The sequence below is a fragment of the Canis lupus genome, chromosome 9, assembly GCF_048164855.1.
Source record: "Canis lupus baileyi chromosome 9, mCanLup2.hap1, whole genome shotgun sequence".
Lineage (NCBI taxonomy): Eukaryota > Metazoa > Chordata > Mammalia > Carnivora > Canidae > Canis > Canis lupus.
In genome coordinates, this window is record NC_132846.1 from 65,552,360 (window position 1) to 65,565,913 (window position 13,554).

The window sequence follows — 13,554 nt, forward strand, 5'->3', positions numbered from 1 at the left end:
GCCCTCCAGATGCAAGGATTTCTCATTCCCCTGAGCACCTTTCAGCCCCTCACTCAGCCTTGACTCTCCCCTGCCATGAGCCAGAGCATTGTCTTTATCTTGGGGTTCACTTTACCCTACATCCACCTTACACCCCCACACCACCATGCAATCCACCTTTGTCTCCCGCACTGCAAGCCCTGCCAGGCTGCTCTCCAGAATTTGAAGCCAATACACAGATGCTCATTCTCTCCTGGGAGAGAAAAATCACAACCACCAAACCAGGGTAGCAGAAGAGTAGAGCGCTGTCACGTGTCCCTGACTATGGAGGAGAAAGCAACTGTTCTGCCTGAGGAGAAGCTGGGCAGGCTCCTGGGAGGAGGTATTGTTGGCATTGGGATTTGAAGGGGCACAAGTGCTGGCCAAGTGGTGCCGGAGTGGGGCAGAGCAGAGTGTGGAGTGCCTGAGAGTTGGGCAGGGGGGTGGGGGAGGGAAGCCAGTTTGGCTGGAGGGGAGGGGAGGGAGAAGATGGCAGGGGCCCCTGCACCCTCTCGCTGCCCACTCCCGTGGCCCCTCGAGCTGCTGAGCTCAGTGAACTGGGAGCACCAAGCGGTGGCAAAGCATGTGCCCAGCTGCGAGAACTCAGAAGTGCCTGTCCCCCACTTCCAAGCACAGGAGCTAGATAATTATACCAATGGGCCACCTTCAAAAATCAAGGCTGGGGTCAAAGGTGAGCTCACGTGGTTTTCTCAGGCCATCGCAGGAGGCGGGGGCTAGGGTTCACGGAGCACACGCTAGGTGTGGCTGCCAGTACCCCCGACAATGACCACGGCTGCTACCTCTCCCGGCCGTCAAACATGACCCCCTTCCATCCTCTTGGCTGCCCGGGAGGCCCCGAGGTACTAAATCTCAGGAGTGCTCCTCTGGGGTGCTAGCCCTGGCCTTCCCGAGCCGGAGTGAGGGCCTCCTTAAAGTCTGGCCCGGGCCACCGGGCTGCTTCTGCTTCCCTGTTCCATGGAGGGGGACGAGTAGAGTCCTGGGGCAGGACTTAGGGTTCCCGAACCCGCCATCGAGTACCTGATGGCTCTCCACTGGGGCACAGTCGTCGGCCTCCCCTCGCTGGCGGTCGTCTGGCGGGGACAGGGTGGCGGGTTCTGCGGCCAGTGTGGCGTCCTCCACACCCCCGTCGGGACAAGGCGCTGCGGGGATGCTGGCCTCGGGGACATCCTCCTCCGGCCCTGAGAAGCTGCAGCTACTCCGAGAGGCCTCAGCCTCCGCGGCCTCCTGGGCCTCGTCCCTGGCCCCCACGGCACACGGATAGCCCTCCGGCTCCTCGAGCTCCAGGTCTTCATTTTTCAAGTCCTCCACGCCCTCCGCATAGGCCTCTAAAACCGCAGCCAGGGGCACCTCGTAGTGCGGGTAGTAGAACAGGTCGTGGGGGATGACGGAGATCTTGGACAGGGGTGGAGAGGGCTTGAAGTCCAGGCCCTCCTCGCTGCGGCTGCACAGGGTCTCCAGGCTGTCGCTGCCTCTCAGGGGGTCAGGGGACAGCTCCCCCTCTGGCTCCTGCAGCCCCGGGGCCTCCCCGTTGTCCTCGCCCCGACGGCGCCGTGGGGACTTGCGCTTGGGCTTCTCGTACACCTCTGGCTTTTTATCCACCGGCGCCTCCCCTGGGGCTGGAGAGGAGCCCTGGTCTTCCTGCCCGGTGTCCCTGTGAGGTTCAAGGCCATCGGGCCTCTCTGGGGACTCGTCCGAATCTTTCCTCTGGTGCACAGACTTACTCCTCCTCTTCTCCGGTTTCTCAGCGTGATCCTCCAAAACCTCGTCCTCTGCTGGTTTTTTCTCATGAGGAGAAGGGACCTCATTGAAAGCCTGGCTGGTCGAGGCGACATCTATGAGGTCGCTGCTAAATTTAGAGGTTTTGAAGGGTATGCCCTCAAAATAGTCTTCCCCACCCATAGCTTCTACGGTCAGCAGCTTGACCTTGAACTCCAAGGAATTGGCCATGATGGTGTTGTCCTCAAGGGGTGAGAGGGGACAGCTCTCCTCCCCTGGGCTGCCCGGACCCTCTGGCTCCCCGTTCCAGGATGGAGAACTCTGGGAAGTCTGCGAATGATTGCTCTTGCCGTCCGCCAAAGAGACGTCACCCGGGGACTCATCAGAGGCTGCTTCCGCAATCTTGGGGGCCTCCTGTTGCGACTTTTCCTCAGCAATCTCAACTGCCAGGAGGTACCCATCCTGCTTCAATGAGTCCTTTGTCCCTCTCGGGCTCCCTTCAAAGCGAAAGTCATGACTGTAGAAAGGATCCTTACTGCAGGAAGTGTCCTTGAAGGTGTCGGCCTCAAAGTGCACGGTTTTCTTGATCGGCAATGAGTTGGACCTCCGGCTGTCCTTTCTCGATGATAAAATGGAAGATTCTGGAGATGGGTCGTTGGTGCTGCTGGCCTTACCTGGGTCCCCTTGCAGGGCCTGGTCGATGATCTGGTGCATGAACTCGGGGGCGCTGTCTGACAGCGCACAGCTGGACACGCCATCCTGGAAGCTTTCTTTCACGCTCTCGGGCTTGTCACAGACGAAGACTTTGGAGGGTGGTGGTTGGCTGGCTTCGTGGTTAATGGTGTAGGCCCGGTCCCCATTTTCGGTCAGAAGGAAGACCGTGCTCTCCTGTTCAGAAGGAGTCTCTTTGATGCGGACAAAAGTGGATTCAATTGGAGCTTCTTTATCCAAATCCGAGAAATCCTCCTGCAAAAACACACGGGGCATATCGAAATCAGGAGAGTATTGACAAACAGTGTGCATCCCCCTCTCCTAAAACAAAAACCGACGTGGAAAAGCCACTTCAGAACTCAGGCGAAGTGTTCTAATTAAGAGACGCAGATGGTTGCTCTTGCTGAGATGTGGAGACACCAGATAAGTTAAAAAGAATATGTTTTTAAAAGCTATGGATACGAAGAAATGCTTACTTTGCTTCTGTCTAGTACCTACCACTACCTGAACTTAGAGAATGTATTTGCTCACTTGATAACTGTCTTGTCTCTCAGAACGAGGCTGTGCGAGGTCAGGGACCTCATGCATTCAGCTTACTGCTGAGCCCCCCTCTCCCACCCCCGAGGAAGCAGCGGGTGTTCAGTAAACTTTCTTTTTAATTATTATTTTTTATTTTTTTTTGGTGTTCAGTAAATCACTAGTGAATTCAATAAAGATCTACTGTTACATTGTTGCTGTCACTAATATCATCTCAAGGTTGGGGACAGCATGGGTTGCAGGCTCAGTGGAGCTGTGGCAACTTCTGAAAGGTCTGATTCCCCTCCAAGTGTAGTCTGGGATTCTGAAAATAAGAGGGTGTGCTTCTGCACGATCACTGTCTTGTATCTTTTTTCACTTCTGATAAAACGCAGTAAACTGCTAACATGTTCCGGCCGACATCTAGGAGATCGTGCAGCCAATCCGTGTGCCAAGCAGGCATTTTAACCATCTCAGTGAAGTTTGGTTTCGGGGAAGATGTTTGCAAGAGGTATGGCTGTCCAACTTGCTATCTGCTTATAAATGGAAAGCGCCTTATCTAGGATCCTGAAATTAAAATGTGCCAAGGGAGGGATCCCTGGGTGGCTCAAGGGATCCCGGGGTGGCTCAGTGGTTTAGCACCTGCCTTTGGCCCAGGCTGTGATCCTGGAGTCCTGGGATCGGGTCCCACATCAGGCTCCCTGCGTGGAGCCTGCTTCTCCCTCTGCCTGTGTCTCTGCCTCTCTCTCTCTCTCTCTCTCTGTGTGTGTCTCCATGAATAAATAAATAACATCTTTTTTAAAAAAATAAATAAAATAAAATGTGCCAAGGCAATGCTCAAGGGAACTTGAGATCCAGTTTTGATCACTACTGCTCACTGCACAGAACCACACAGCCCGAACCCCAGCTTTGTGTGATGGCCAACAGATGGACACGTACGCTTTCCGCATCGAAGTAAAGGGAAACAAACCTACCGCTTCCAACTCCGGGAAATGTTCCAGAAACTGTGCCACGTAAGTCACAATAGACTGCTCGTCTGGCGTGTCAACCATGATGTCTGTCAAGAGAGACACAAGAGTTGGAAGGATGGTGAATATGCGATTTTTTAAACAGAATCAAGGGATGCTTGATGGAGAAGAGTCCCACAGACCTTTGAGGTTTTCTCTTTATTTTATACTTGAGGAGATTTAAACCCAGGGGGGATGAATCACTTGACTACAGTCTCACATCTGTCTGATGAAGAGCGGAGCTGGGATGCAGAATCCAGAGTTCCTCGTTCCCAAGACCGTCCGTTACTCCCTGCTGTCCGAATCCCCCCACGGGGAGCAGTCAGCTCCCTGCCGACCCCATCAGCGAGTCTGCTGAGCCAGGCCCTCCGTCACTGCTGGAGGGAGTCCCAAACCAGCTCAAGCCACGCAGAAAGCGATCTGACAGAGCCAAGCACCTTAAAAAGGTGCGTACTTCCCGACTCTGGTGTTCCACCCGTGGCGTCCGGTCCCGAGGGGCATGATGTGGGATGCACACTGGGCTCTACGCAGCAAGATGTTCGCTGCATGTTGTATGTAAACGTGACTACACCCAAAACAACCTCATGTCCACCAGGGGTAGGAGACCTAAGTCAATTTTGGTATGCCCACCGGATGGGCCATTGTGCAGCCATTAAAAATACATAACAATGACATGACAGCAACAGGTAAGGTGCTGCTGCCATAATTACAACAGTAAGTAAAAAAAAGCAAAATATAGACACAGGTGATGGGGATGAAGAGCACTGAGCAATGGTCAGAATTGTGGAATCACTGGATTGTACACCTGAAACGAATACAATGCTCTATGCTAAGTATATTGGAACCAAAATGAAAAACTTAATAAAAAAAAAAGTAAAATACAGAACCACAATTGATCCTTGAGCGACACGGTTTGAATTGTACAGGTCCCCTCATAGGCAGAATTTTTTTTTTTTCAGTAAATACTATATAGTCCTGTAAATGTATTTTCTCTTCCTTAGGTTTTTCTGAATAACGTTTTCTTTTCTCTAGATTACTTTATTGTAAAGAACACAGTGTCTGATACCTATAACATACAGAGTTAAGTGTCCATGTTGTGGGGAAGGCTTCCAGTCACCAGCAGGCTATTGATGGTTAAGTCTCTAGGGGGTCAGAAGTTATACGTGGATTTCCAGCTGTGCGGGGGGGGGGGGGGGGAGTCAGCAACCCCAACCTCTGCACTGCTCAAGGGTCAACTATGTAGACAGTTGATCTCAATTATGTAAAAAAAAAAAAATTGGCATGAGACGCATTGAAAAATACTAAGGGGTAGGAATATAGGAAATAGCAACATGACTTCATTAGATTTTTCTGTATTTTCCAAATTTTCCTACATGCGCATGCATGTATTACACACGTCACAAAAATAATTAACAGGGAAGAAAGAGAAAGAGAGAGAACCAGCACTACCTTCTGGCTCCAGGAGCCTGGGAATGTGAAGAGCCTCGTGTGCGATGCTAAAAGCCTTCTCTAGGTTTTCCCGCATGGAATCTTCCAGAGCCTGCTTCATGTCAACCAGGCTGGGGTCGATGGCCTTGATCACGGCCAGGAAAGCCATCCCGCTCCTCCAGCTGCCTGCAAAGTCCTGCACCGCCACGCCATACCTGCAGCAAAGCAGCCACGGTGCTTTGAGTGATGCAGGTCAGCCAACGGCCTGGACTCCCCTCCACAGTGAGCGAGTGGCACGGGGCAGCCTGCTGGCTTCTGAGTGGGGCCAGGAGCTGCCGACTCGAGAGGCACTGAGTCCTGGGAGGGCTGGACCAGACCACCATGTCTCCATTTCCAGAGAAACAGAATAACATTAGAATAATCTAGAATAATAGAATAGAGGGACACCTAGGTGGCTCAGTGGTTGAGCGTCTGCCTTTGGCTCAGGGTGTGATCCCAGGGTTCTGGGATCGAGTCCCACATCGGGTTCCCACGGGGAGCCTGCTTCTCCCTCTGCCTGTGTCTCTGCCTCTCTCTCTGTGTGTCTCATGAATAAATAAATAAAATCTTTAAAAAGATAGAATAATAGAATAGAAAGGTGAATGCTGCACCCAAAGGCAGATGAGGAGCTTATGTTCCCAGATTCCCAGGCATGTAAAGGAGCAACTCTCCAAACTGGGCACTTTTCAGTGATGGTCAAAATAGCAAATCAGGGGATGGAGCCAGAAAGATCCAAGCTCACATCCCGGCCTCCCTCTGTGCTTCCCCAGTGCTGTGGCCTTGGGCAGGTCCCGTATCCTCTCGGGCCCTCAAGCTCCGCAGGTGTAAAATGAGGACCACCTCACTACCACCTCTCTGCGGCTGTTGTGGGGAAGCGTTAGGTTCTGCCCACAAGAACGGCCACGGTGTGAGATCAGCCTAACGTGTGGCACACGTCGCCCACAGAAGCCACCAACTAAGCGGCAACTAATGTTACTATTCACATAAATAGCATTAAAATTTTTATTTTTATTTTTTAATTTATTTTTATTTTATTTTTTTTAGCATTAAAATTTTTAAAGCGAAGGACAAAGATAACCCTGCCTGGCACCCTGTGCTTTAGAATCCATCCCCTGCGATGCTGCCGATCTTCCAACTGTGGTCACTGACCTCTCTTAAAAAATAGTTTTATTTAGAAATCACTTGAGATTCCCAAGAAGCTATAAAAGTACGGAGAGCGTCTCTCAGTGTATCTTATGTCACGCAAGTGGATCGCCAGAAGCAGGGCTCCTGAACCCAGTCCACTGGGATCTCTCCAGTGGCATTCCCGTGGGGTGGGGGGCACATCCCACCAAGCTGCTCCGTCAAGTGCAGACGCCGCAGCCACCGCCACGACGGGATGGAGATCCCGAATCGTCTCACCATCTCAGGAACGCACGTTCTCCTTGACCGTCACCCTCCCTCCTGACTGTGCTCTCTCTTTCGGTTGATTTCTTTTTAAACCACATCTAAGGGTTGTCTACACTGATCAACTCTGTCATGATCAAAACCCCAAAGATCCAACTCTCTCCTATCTTCTTTTTTTCTTTTATCTTTTATTTCCATATACCGGGGAGAAGGGATCCGATGAGTAAGTGTTTTAAGGGCTGGTACCTCGCAAGGCGCTTTCACGAGCTTGCTTCACTTAATCTTAACTGTCCTGGAAGGCTGCCATTGGTTAAGTTTACCGTCTTGCAGATGCGGCCGTGACACACCAGGAAGGCCCCCAGTGTGTGCGTGGCAGGGCTGGGTGGCCTCACAGCGGAATGGCTCTCATTACACGTGGCCTAGCTTTCCAGACATCCCTGCCCACGGCCCAGGCCCCAGGGGCTGTCAGCTGGCTGCCAGTACAAGACCTGATATAAAATTGCAGAGACCCCAATTGCTGGCACGGGGTCACAGAGCAGCCCAGGACCTTTGCTCCAGCTCACCTGTCTGGGTTTTGGAAAGGCCAGCCCTAACCAAGCACGACACCGCCTTTATCATTACTGGTGATTATTTAAGTAGGTACAGACTCTGAAAGATGCCCTGATGTGCATGTGTTGAGGATCCAAGAGCCTTTCTCACTCTGGCATTTAATGGGGTGAAGCCCCTTTGATTTGTACTCAGATCTTCCTATCCGTTTCCTGCAAACCAAACGGTGTGCAGATATAGCTTTGTGTGTCCAGAAAATAAACCGTATGGTGCTCTCTGCTCTCGGAGCCCATATGAAGCGACAGGCACATAATATATGCTGGTGACCCCTTCCCCTGCCACCGCCTCCCACCCAGGGAAGCCCCCCACCCTCTGCCCGACAACAGCATGTAGTTGAGGGGAGGGGGAGCGGACGGGATGGCTTACTTCCTCGTTTTCCTCTGCACCCACGCCAGCAGAGTCCTGATGGCCTTCCTCTGATCTTTCACCGATACCGCCATGCTCCTCTCTGCGGTGGGCGTGGGTGGGAAGGAAGAGTCTGAGTCTGTACCCCCTGAGCCAGGTGACAGGCTGGAAGATGGAGAGTTTCTGCTGAGATTGCCCGTGAGCTCCTTAATCTGGAAGGAAAATGGTATTTCAGGCCCTGGAGACAATCCCAGTGCCAACCCTTCTCTGACCCATGGCCACAGGGAGTCTGGCTGGAGGGACCAGCTCACACCCAGCTGCTTCTCCACACAAGGACAAGGAAGCACCTGTGATGGTCGGGCTGTTTTATGTGGCTTGTGGTCCATGCAGACATTCACAGGAAGCTCCTCTCTTCCTGGAGTCTCTCACTTTTGGCGCTTTGGCCACGCACACACAGTCTTCCTTCCACAGACCCGCTTCTGCATACCCCTTTCCTCTCATGGCCTATGGGCTCCAGAATGCATGATGCTGTTTCAAGCCCCATGCCTGTGTTCATCCTGGTCCTGCTGCCCAGATGTTCCTTTGCTCCATCACCCAATTCCTGGCAACTCGAAATGTGGCTCCTATCGTGTGGCTCTTGCAAGAAATGCAGAAGCCCAGGCCCTGCCCCAGACTTACAGAATCAGAACCTGCATTTCAACACCACCCACGGACAACCTATATGCACAGGGTAGTTTGAGAATTGGCCTAACGCACTCCTGCTCATCCTTCAAAACCCAGCTCTGGTGTCACTTCCTCCGGGAAGTTTCCTCACTCACATAGTTGCTCCTCCTCAGTATTCTAGCAACACTCCGCTCATACCTTGATCAGAACCTGCACCACACAGTCCTATAACTCGGGCCTGCCTTGTCCGTGGTCCCAGAGAGTCACAAGAGGAAGAGTGTGTGTGTGCAGAGCCTGGCACATAGGAGAAACTCAACAGACATTTACTGAATGAATGAATGAATGAATGAGTGAAGAGCTGGGGGGGGACTTAAGGCCTTGACTTTTTACACATTTTCAGAGTGTTTCCAGCATCCATCGGAGAGTTTAATAAGACACATTAGTACCTGAAGCCTGTATATAACAAGGGGCTTTCCTACATAGCTGACCACTGCTCCCATTTTGCAGATGTGGAAACAGAGGCTCAGGGAGCCAGCCTTTGGTTTTTTTAAGTCCAAGGCTCACACAGAACTGGATCTGTTGTCTCTAAACCTTGCTTGTACATGCTCCTCTCAGCAACACAAGCACTGGGACAAAAGCCGCAGCAAGTCACCTCTCTGCAGGTCACTGTTCCTCTCGGCAGGGCCGTTAAATAATAAGCCATGACTTTCTGTTTCAGAAAAGGAGACTTTAGAAGACGAAATGTCAGCTTACTCCCTCCTACTCAGGGGCAAGAACTCGAGCTGGTTTTAAATGCCACCCTCAGACTCCAGCCACAGATCCTGTCCTTCCCTATAAAACCCACGTTTCCAAACCCAGGCTGACGTTGCCAAGGCTGGAGAGCACGGTCTCAACCTATCACGTATGCCTCTTCCCGCAACTCTCTTTCATTCCGTCTGTGCTGTGCATGAGTCACTTTAGGATAAGTAACTCCAAGCTCAGTGTTTGGGCAGAAGTGTTTCCCTGGTTCTTGTGATACTTTATAACAAAATTATTTTCTGCGACAAATATTTAACTCTCTAAGTCCCAAGGGGATGGCTCGGCTCCTCTGGAGAACCGAGCTCGTGTCACTATATTAAAATCACAGGGATCCCTGGGTGGCGCAGCGGTTTGGCGCCTGCCTTTGGCCCAGGGCGCGATCCTGGAGACCCGGGATCGAATCCCACATCGGGCTCCCGGTGCATGGAGCCTGCTTCTCCCTCGGCCTGTGTCTCTGCCTCTCTCTCTCTCTCTGTGACTATCATAAATAAATAAAAGTTGAAAAAAAATATTTAAAAAAAAAATAAAATCACAGGGACCCAGATCAGTGGCAACCAGATGGCCTCTGGTGTTTTTGCAAGCAACAGAAAAGTCAAAATCTGTCGGAAACAAGATCTCACGGGGTCCCTGGACGCGGCCCCACGCTGTTCCGCGGGCACTAACCAGGCTCAAGGAGATCGTTACTGTGTGTCATGGAAATCACTTTACCTGGAAGAAGAGGATTATGTTCCATATCAGCCCAAGAACCAAAGAGGGGTTGCCATCTGCTATTTCTGCTGCGTCGATGCTAACCAGTTTCACCTGGAGAGAAGCAATTTATGAGCTTAACACGGGGAGGTCAAGTAGGTGCTGGTTTTCCGATGCCCTCGCAGGCCTCTTGCTCTTTCTCATCTGTATCGTTTGGGGCTGCCCAGGGCCCCTCAGGGACCCCAGCATGCAAAACGTATGCAGATGAGTTTCATAAACAGGTACATAGTACTTACCAGGGGCAGACACTACCCTAGGCTCCTTGTACGGATTGACTCAGTTCAACCTCACAACAACCCCACAACGTAGGTACTTCTATTATCTCTGTTTCAGGTGAGGAAATTTCACCGAGGCCAAATGTCACGCACCCGGGACACACAGCCAGGAAAGGGCTCAGTCATTCTTTTCAAGGGGAGATGGTAAGTGCCCACTGGGTCTGTCTGTATGCTACACTAATGCCACCAAACCTCCAGATTTTTTTTTAAAGATTCTGTTTATTTATTCATGAGAGACACAGAGAGAGGCAGAGACACAGGCAGAGGGACAAGCAGGCTCCCTGCTAGGAGCCCGGTGCAGGACTCGATCCCAGGACCCCGGGGTCATGACCTGACCCAAAGACAGATGCTCCACCACTGAGCCACCCACGTGCCCCCAAACCTCGAGATTTAACACATTTTTGGACAAACACAGAGCACTAACACAGGCAGTCAGGAAGCACAGATGGATAAGACCGTTACCATTGCTGGTTAGAAACAGCATGTTGGGGAGGCACCCAGGTGGCTCAGCTGGTTGAACACACAACTCTTCATTTTGGCTCAGGTCAGGAGATTGAGCCCTGTGTGGGGCTCTGCTCTGGGCATGGAGTCTGCTCAAGATTTCCTTTCTCTCTCTGCCCCTTGCTGCCTCCCTCCCTCATCTCCCTCTGTCTCTTTCTGGGGGGGGGGGGGAGAAGAAATAGTGTGTGGGGATAAGGCTTACACCCTGAGTTTCTGCATCATTACAAAATATCCTGCTTAAATTGCATCTATTATAGAAACCTTTAGGGGATTAACGTATTTATTGAACTATGTTCTGACCACAGGATGATGCTTTCAGTGAATCCCTAAGGCACTGGTTTTCTTTTCTTTTTTTCAGTTGTTTTTATTTTTAACTGTTTTAAAAATATTTCATTTAAATTCAATTTACCAACATGTAGCATAACACCCAGTGTTCATCCCATCAAGAGGCACTGGTTTTCAAAGTGTGCTCTCTGGGCCAAGGGCAACAGCATGGCCCGTGATTTGGTTAGAATGCAAATTCTCTCCTAGTCCCCCTGAATCAGGAAGGCCGAGAGTAGGGCCCGGCCACCTGCATTTGAACCAGCGCTCCAGGTGGTTGTCTGATGTGCACTCAGGTTTGAGGCCCACAGGCCCACTGGCTCAAACAGAGTCTGAGCACACAGATCGGGCACCTGCATACTTCTGTCAAGGGTTGGAGATAAACTCAAGAGTTTGGGAGCCACACTGGCCTCTGGCACATTTGCTTCTTCCTTTATAATTCCTTTACAAAAGTAAAAACCATACTTCGGGGGCAGAGGAGAAATAAAGGCGGTCAAGGTCTCCTCTCAAATCCACCCTGCAAAGTCCTGCCAGGAGACTGGCAAGCAAGCACGAGGAGGGCATCTCGCACAAATGCCCCTTTCTCCCTTTCCCTCGGGTCTTCTGCAACTGTTCCACCCTCATCTCAGATCCTATCAGTTTGTCAGGGGTTTCTGACAACCCCACCCGTAGGGCCCGGCTCTCCTAACCGGGGGAGAGGCTCCCGAGCTCCCTGGCTCAGGTCGCTCTTGCAGAGGGTATGACTCGCTCCTCGCCGGCAGGCTGGAGCCAGGAAGGAAGCTGTCGATGTTGTGAATAACACGGCAGATCAAATTCAGGCCCAGGGTTCCCTCCACACCTGTCCCCCGGGATGGATCACCTGCCATCGGCGGCCTGCTGTCTCCCGAGCCCCTGCGCTGACAGCCCCCTCCGTCCTGGAGGCTCATGCACTCGTCCGGGTGTGGGGAGATTAAAGCGGTCAAGGTGACCATCTCTGCCTTCACTCCCACCTGGAGGAAGCCGAGCGTGGCTCTTGGAGCTGAGCTTTACGGGAAACCTTCCAAAGCCAGAAAATGATAGGGCTGCCTTGTCGGGAGACACTGGTCCACACTGGTGACCGGCCCCGGAGGGTGACCGAGGCCAGGCCTTCCTGCCTTAGCTGTGGCTTCCCCAGTGCCACACCTGTGCGGGGCTGGTCCTACCTGCACGGCCCACCAGCCTGGCTGCCCACTGCTGGCCACTGCTGTTCGCCCCTAAGGGATCGTGACCACCCAATCCCGCCTCCCGTTTGCCCCTGGCATGACATGCACCTTGCTGTCCACCTGAGGCCTCTTCCATCAGACCCTAAGCTCCTTGAAGGCGCCGACATGCTTCTAATGCAGCTGTGTGTCCCCAACGCTGAGCACAACCCCAGGCCCATGGAAGACACTTGGTCAAGATGCCCCCAAGGGCTGCTGGAAGCAAACCCACTATCTACGGTGCCTATATTCCAGGCCCATCAACGCGGGGCAGCTGACGCAGCAGGAAAGTGGTTAGGGGTCAACCAGCAGGGAGGAAGAGCGATGAATATTCCAGGTATCTGTTCTAAGGTTCTATGTTATCAGAGGAACAATGGCCCCTTTGAGATGAGAGGGGACACTGCTCGGTGCTCCCTTCCAGGAGCAGAGATGCAGGGGGCAGGGAAGTGGTCAGAGCAGGTGTTCACAGAGCCCTCGCCCAGGGCCGGGGCACTTGGTTAAACTCCACCGGGCTGGGCACACTTGATCCTCAAGACTCTGAGCTATGGCGTGGTGCTTTTATTATTTCCATTTTATAGATGAGGGAACTGAGGCCCCGAGAGTCGGCCTAATTTTCCCAGGTTGGAAGCCTGACACGTGTGCGCCAGGACCTGTGCTCTGAACCGCACAGAGGCGCAGAGGCCAAGGTGAGGCCAACGCTGGGGACAGGCCAGCCATTTTCATGAGTATGTGATGTACTTTTTGAAAAAACAGCCTGGGGAGCCTAGGTGGTTAGGCTGGTTGAGTGTCCGACTAGGGATTTCAGCTCAGGTCATGATCTCAGGGTCGTGGGATCAAGCCCCATGTTGGGCTCCGTGCTCAGTGGGGAGCCTGCTTGAGATTCTCACCCTCACCCTCTGCCCTTCCCCGCCCCAAGCGTGTGTGCCCTTGCTCTCTCTCTAAAACAAATAAATCTTTAAAAAAAATCCCGGCTTTATTGAAACATAACTCACATTGCATTCCATTCACTCGCGTATGGTATATCAGTCAACGGTTCTGGCTTACTCTTGGATGCATGCACCACCCGTCACCACAATTTGAGAATATATTCATCACCTCAAAAAGAGAACCCATGCTCTTTAACTATCACCATGTCCCCCACAAACTTAAGCAGCTATGAATCTATTTTCTGACTTGAAGTTCCCCAGTGTTGGACTTTTCATAGTAACGGAATCAAAGAATAAGTGCTCCTCTGTATCT

At 52.1% G+C, this 13,554-nt stretch overlaps 1 protein-coding gene across 7 annotated transcripts in view; it reads right to left on the reverse strand.

Annotated features, from left to right (window-relative positions):
* Positions 1 to 13,554, reverse strand: part of CLMN (calmin) — a 115,513-nt gene that overhangs the window by 19,152 nt on the left and 82,807 nt on the right. For 6 of the 7 annotated variants that reach the window (XR_012037157.1, XR_012037158.1, XM_072839812.1 and 3 more), the window contains exons 5-9: positions 9,963 to 10,055; positions 7,815 to 8,005; positions 5,439 to 5,632; positions 3,957 to 4,039; positions 1,057 to 2,721 (exon numbers count right to left, since the gene is read on the reverse strand). Coding sequence is in view for 5 of the 7 variants with exons in the window: in XM_072839812.1 (XP_072695913.1) it covers positions 1,057 to 2,721; positions 3,957 to 4,039; positions 5,439 to 5,632; positions 7,815 to 8,005; positions 9,963 to 10,055 (2,226 nt within the window). In the remaining 2 variants the exon portion in view is untranslated. The remainder of the gene's footprint in view (positions 1 to 1,056; positions 2,722 to 3,956; positions 4,040 to 5,438; positions 5,633 to 7,814; positions 8,006 to 9,962; positions 10,056 to 13,554) is intronic. The other variant, XM_072839813.1, reaches the window with a different exon arrangement.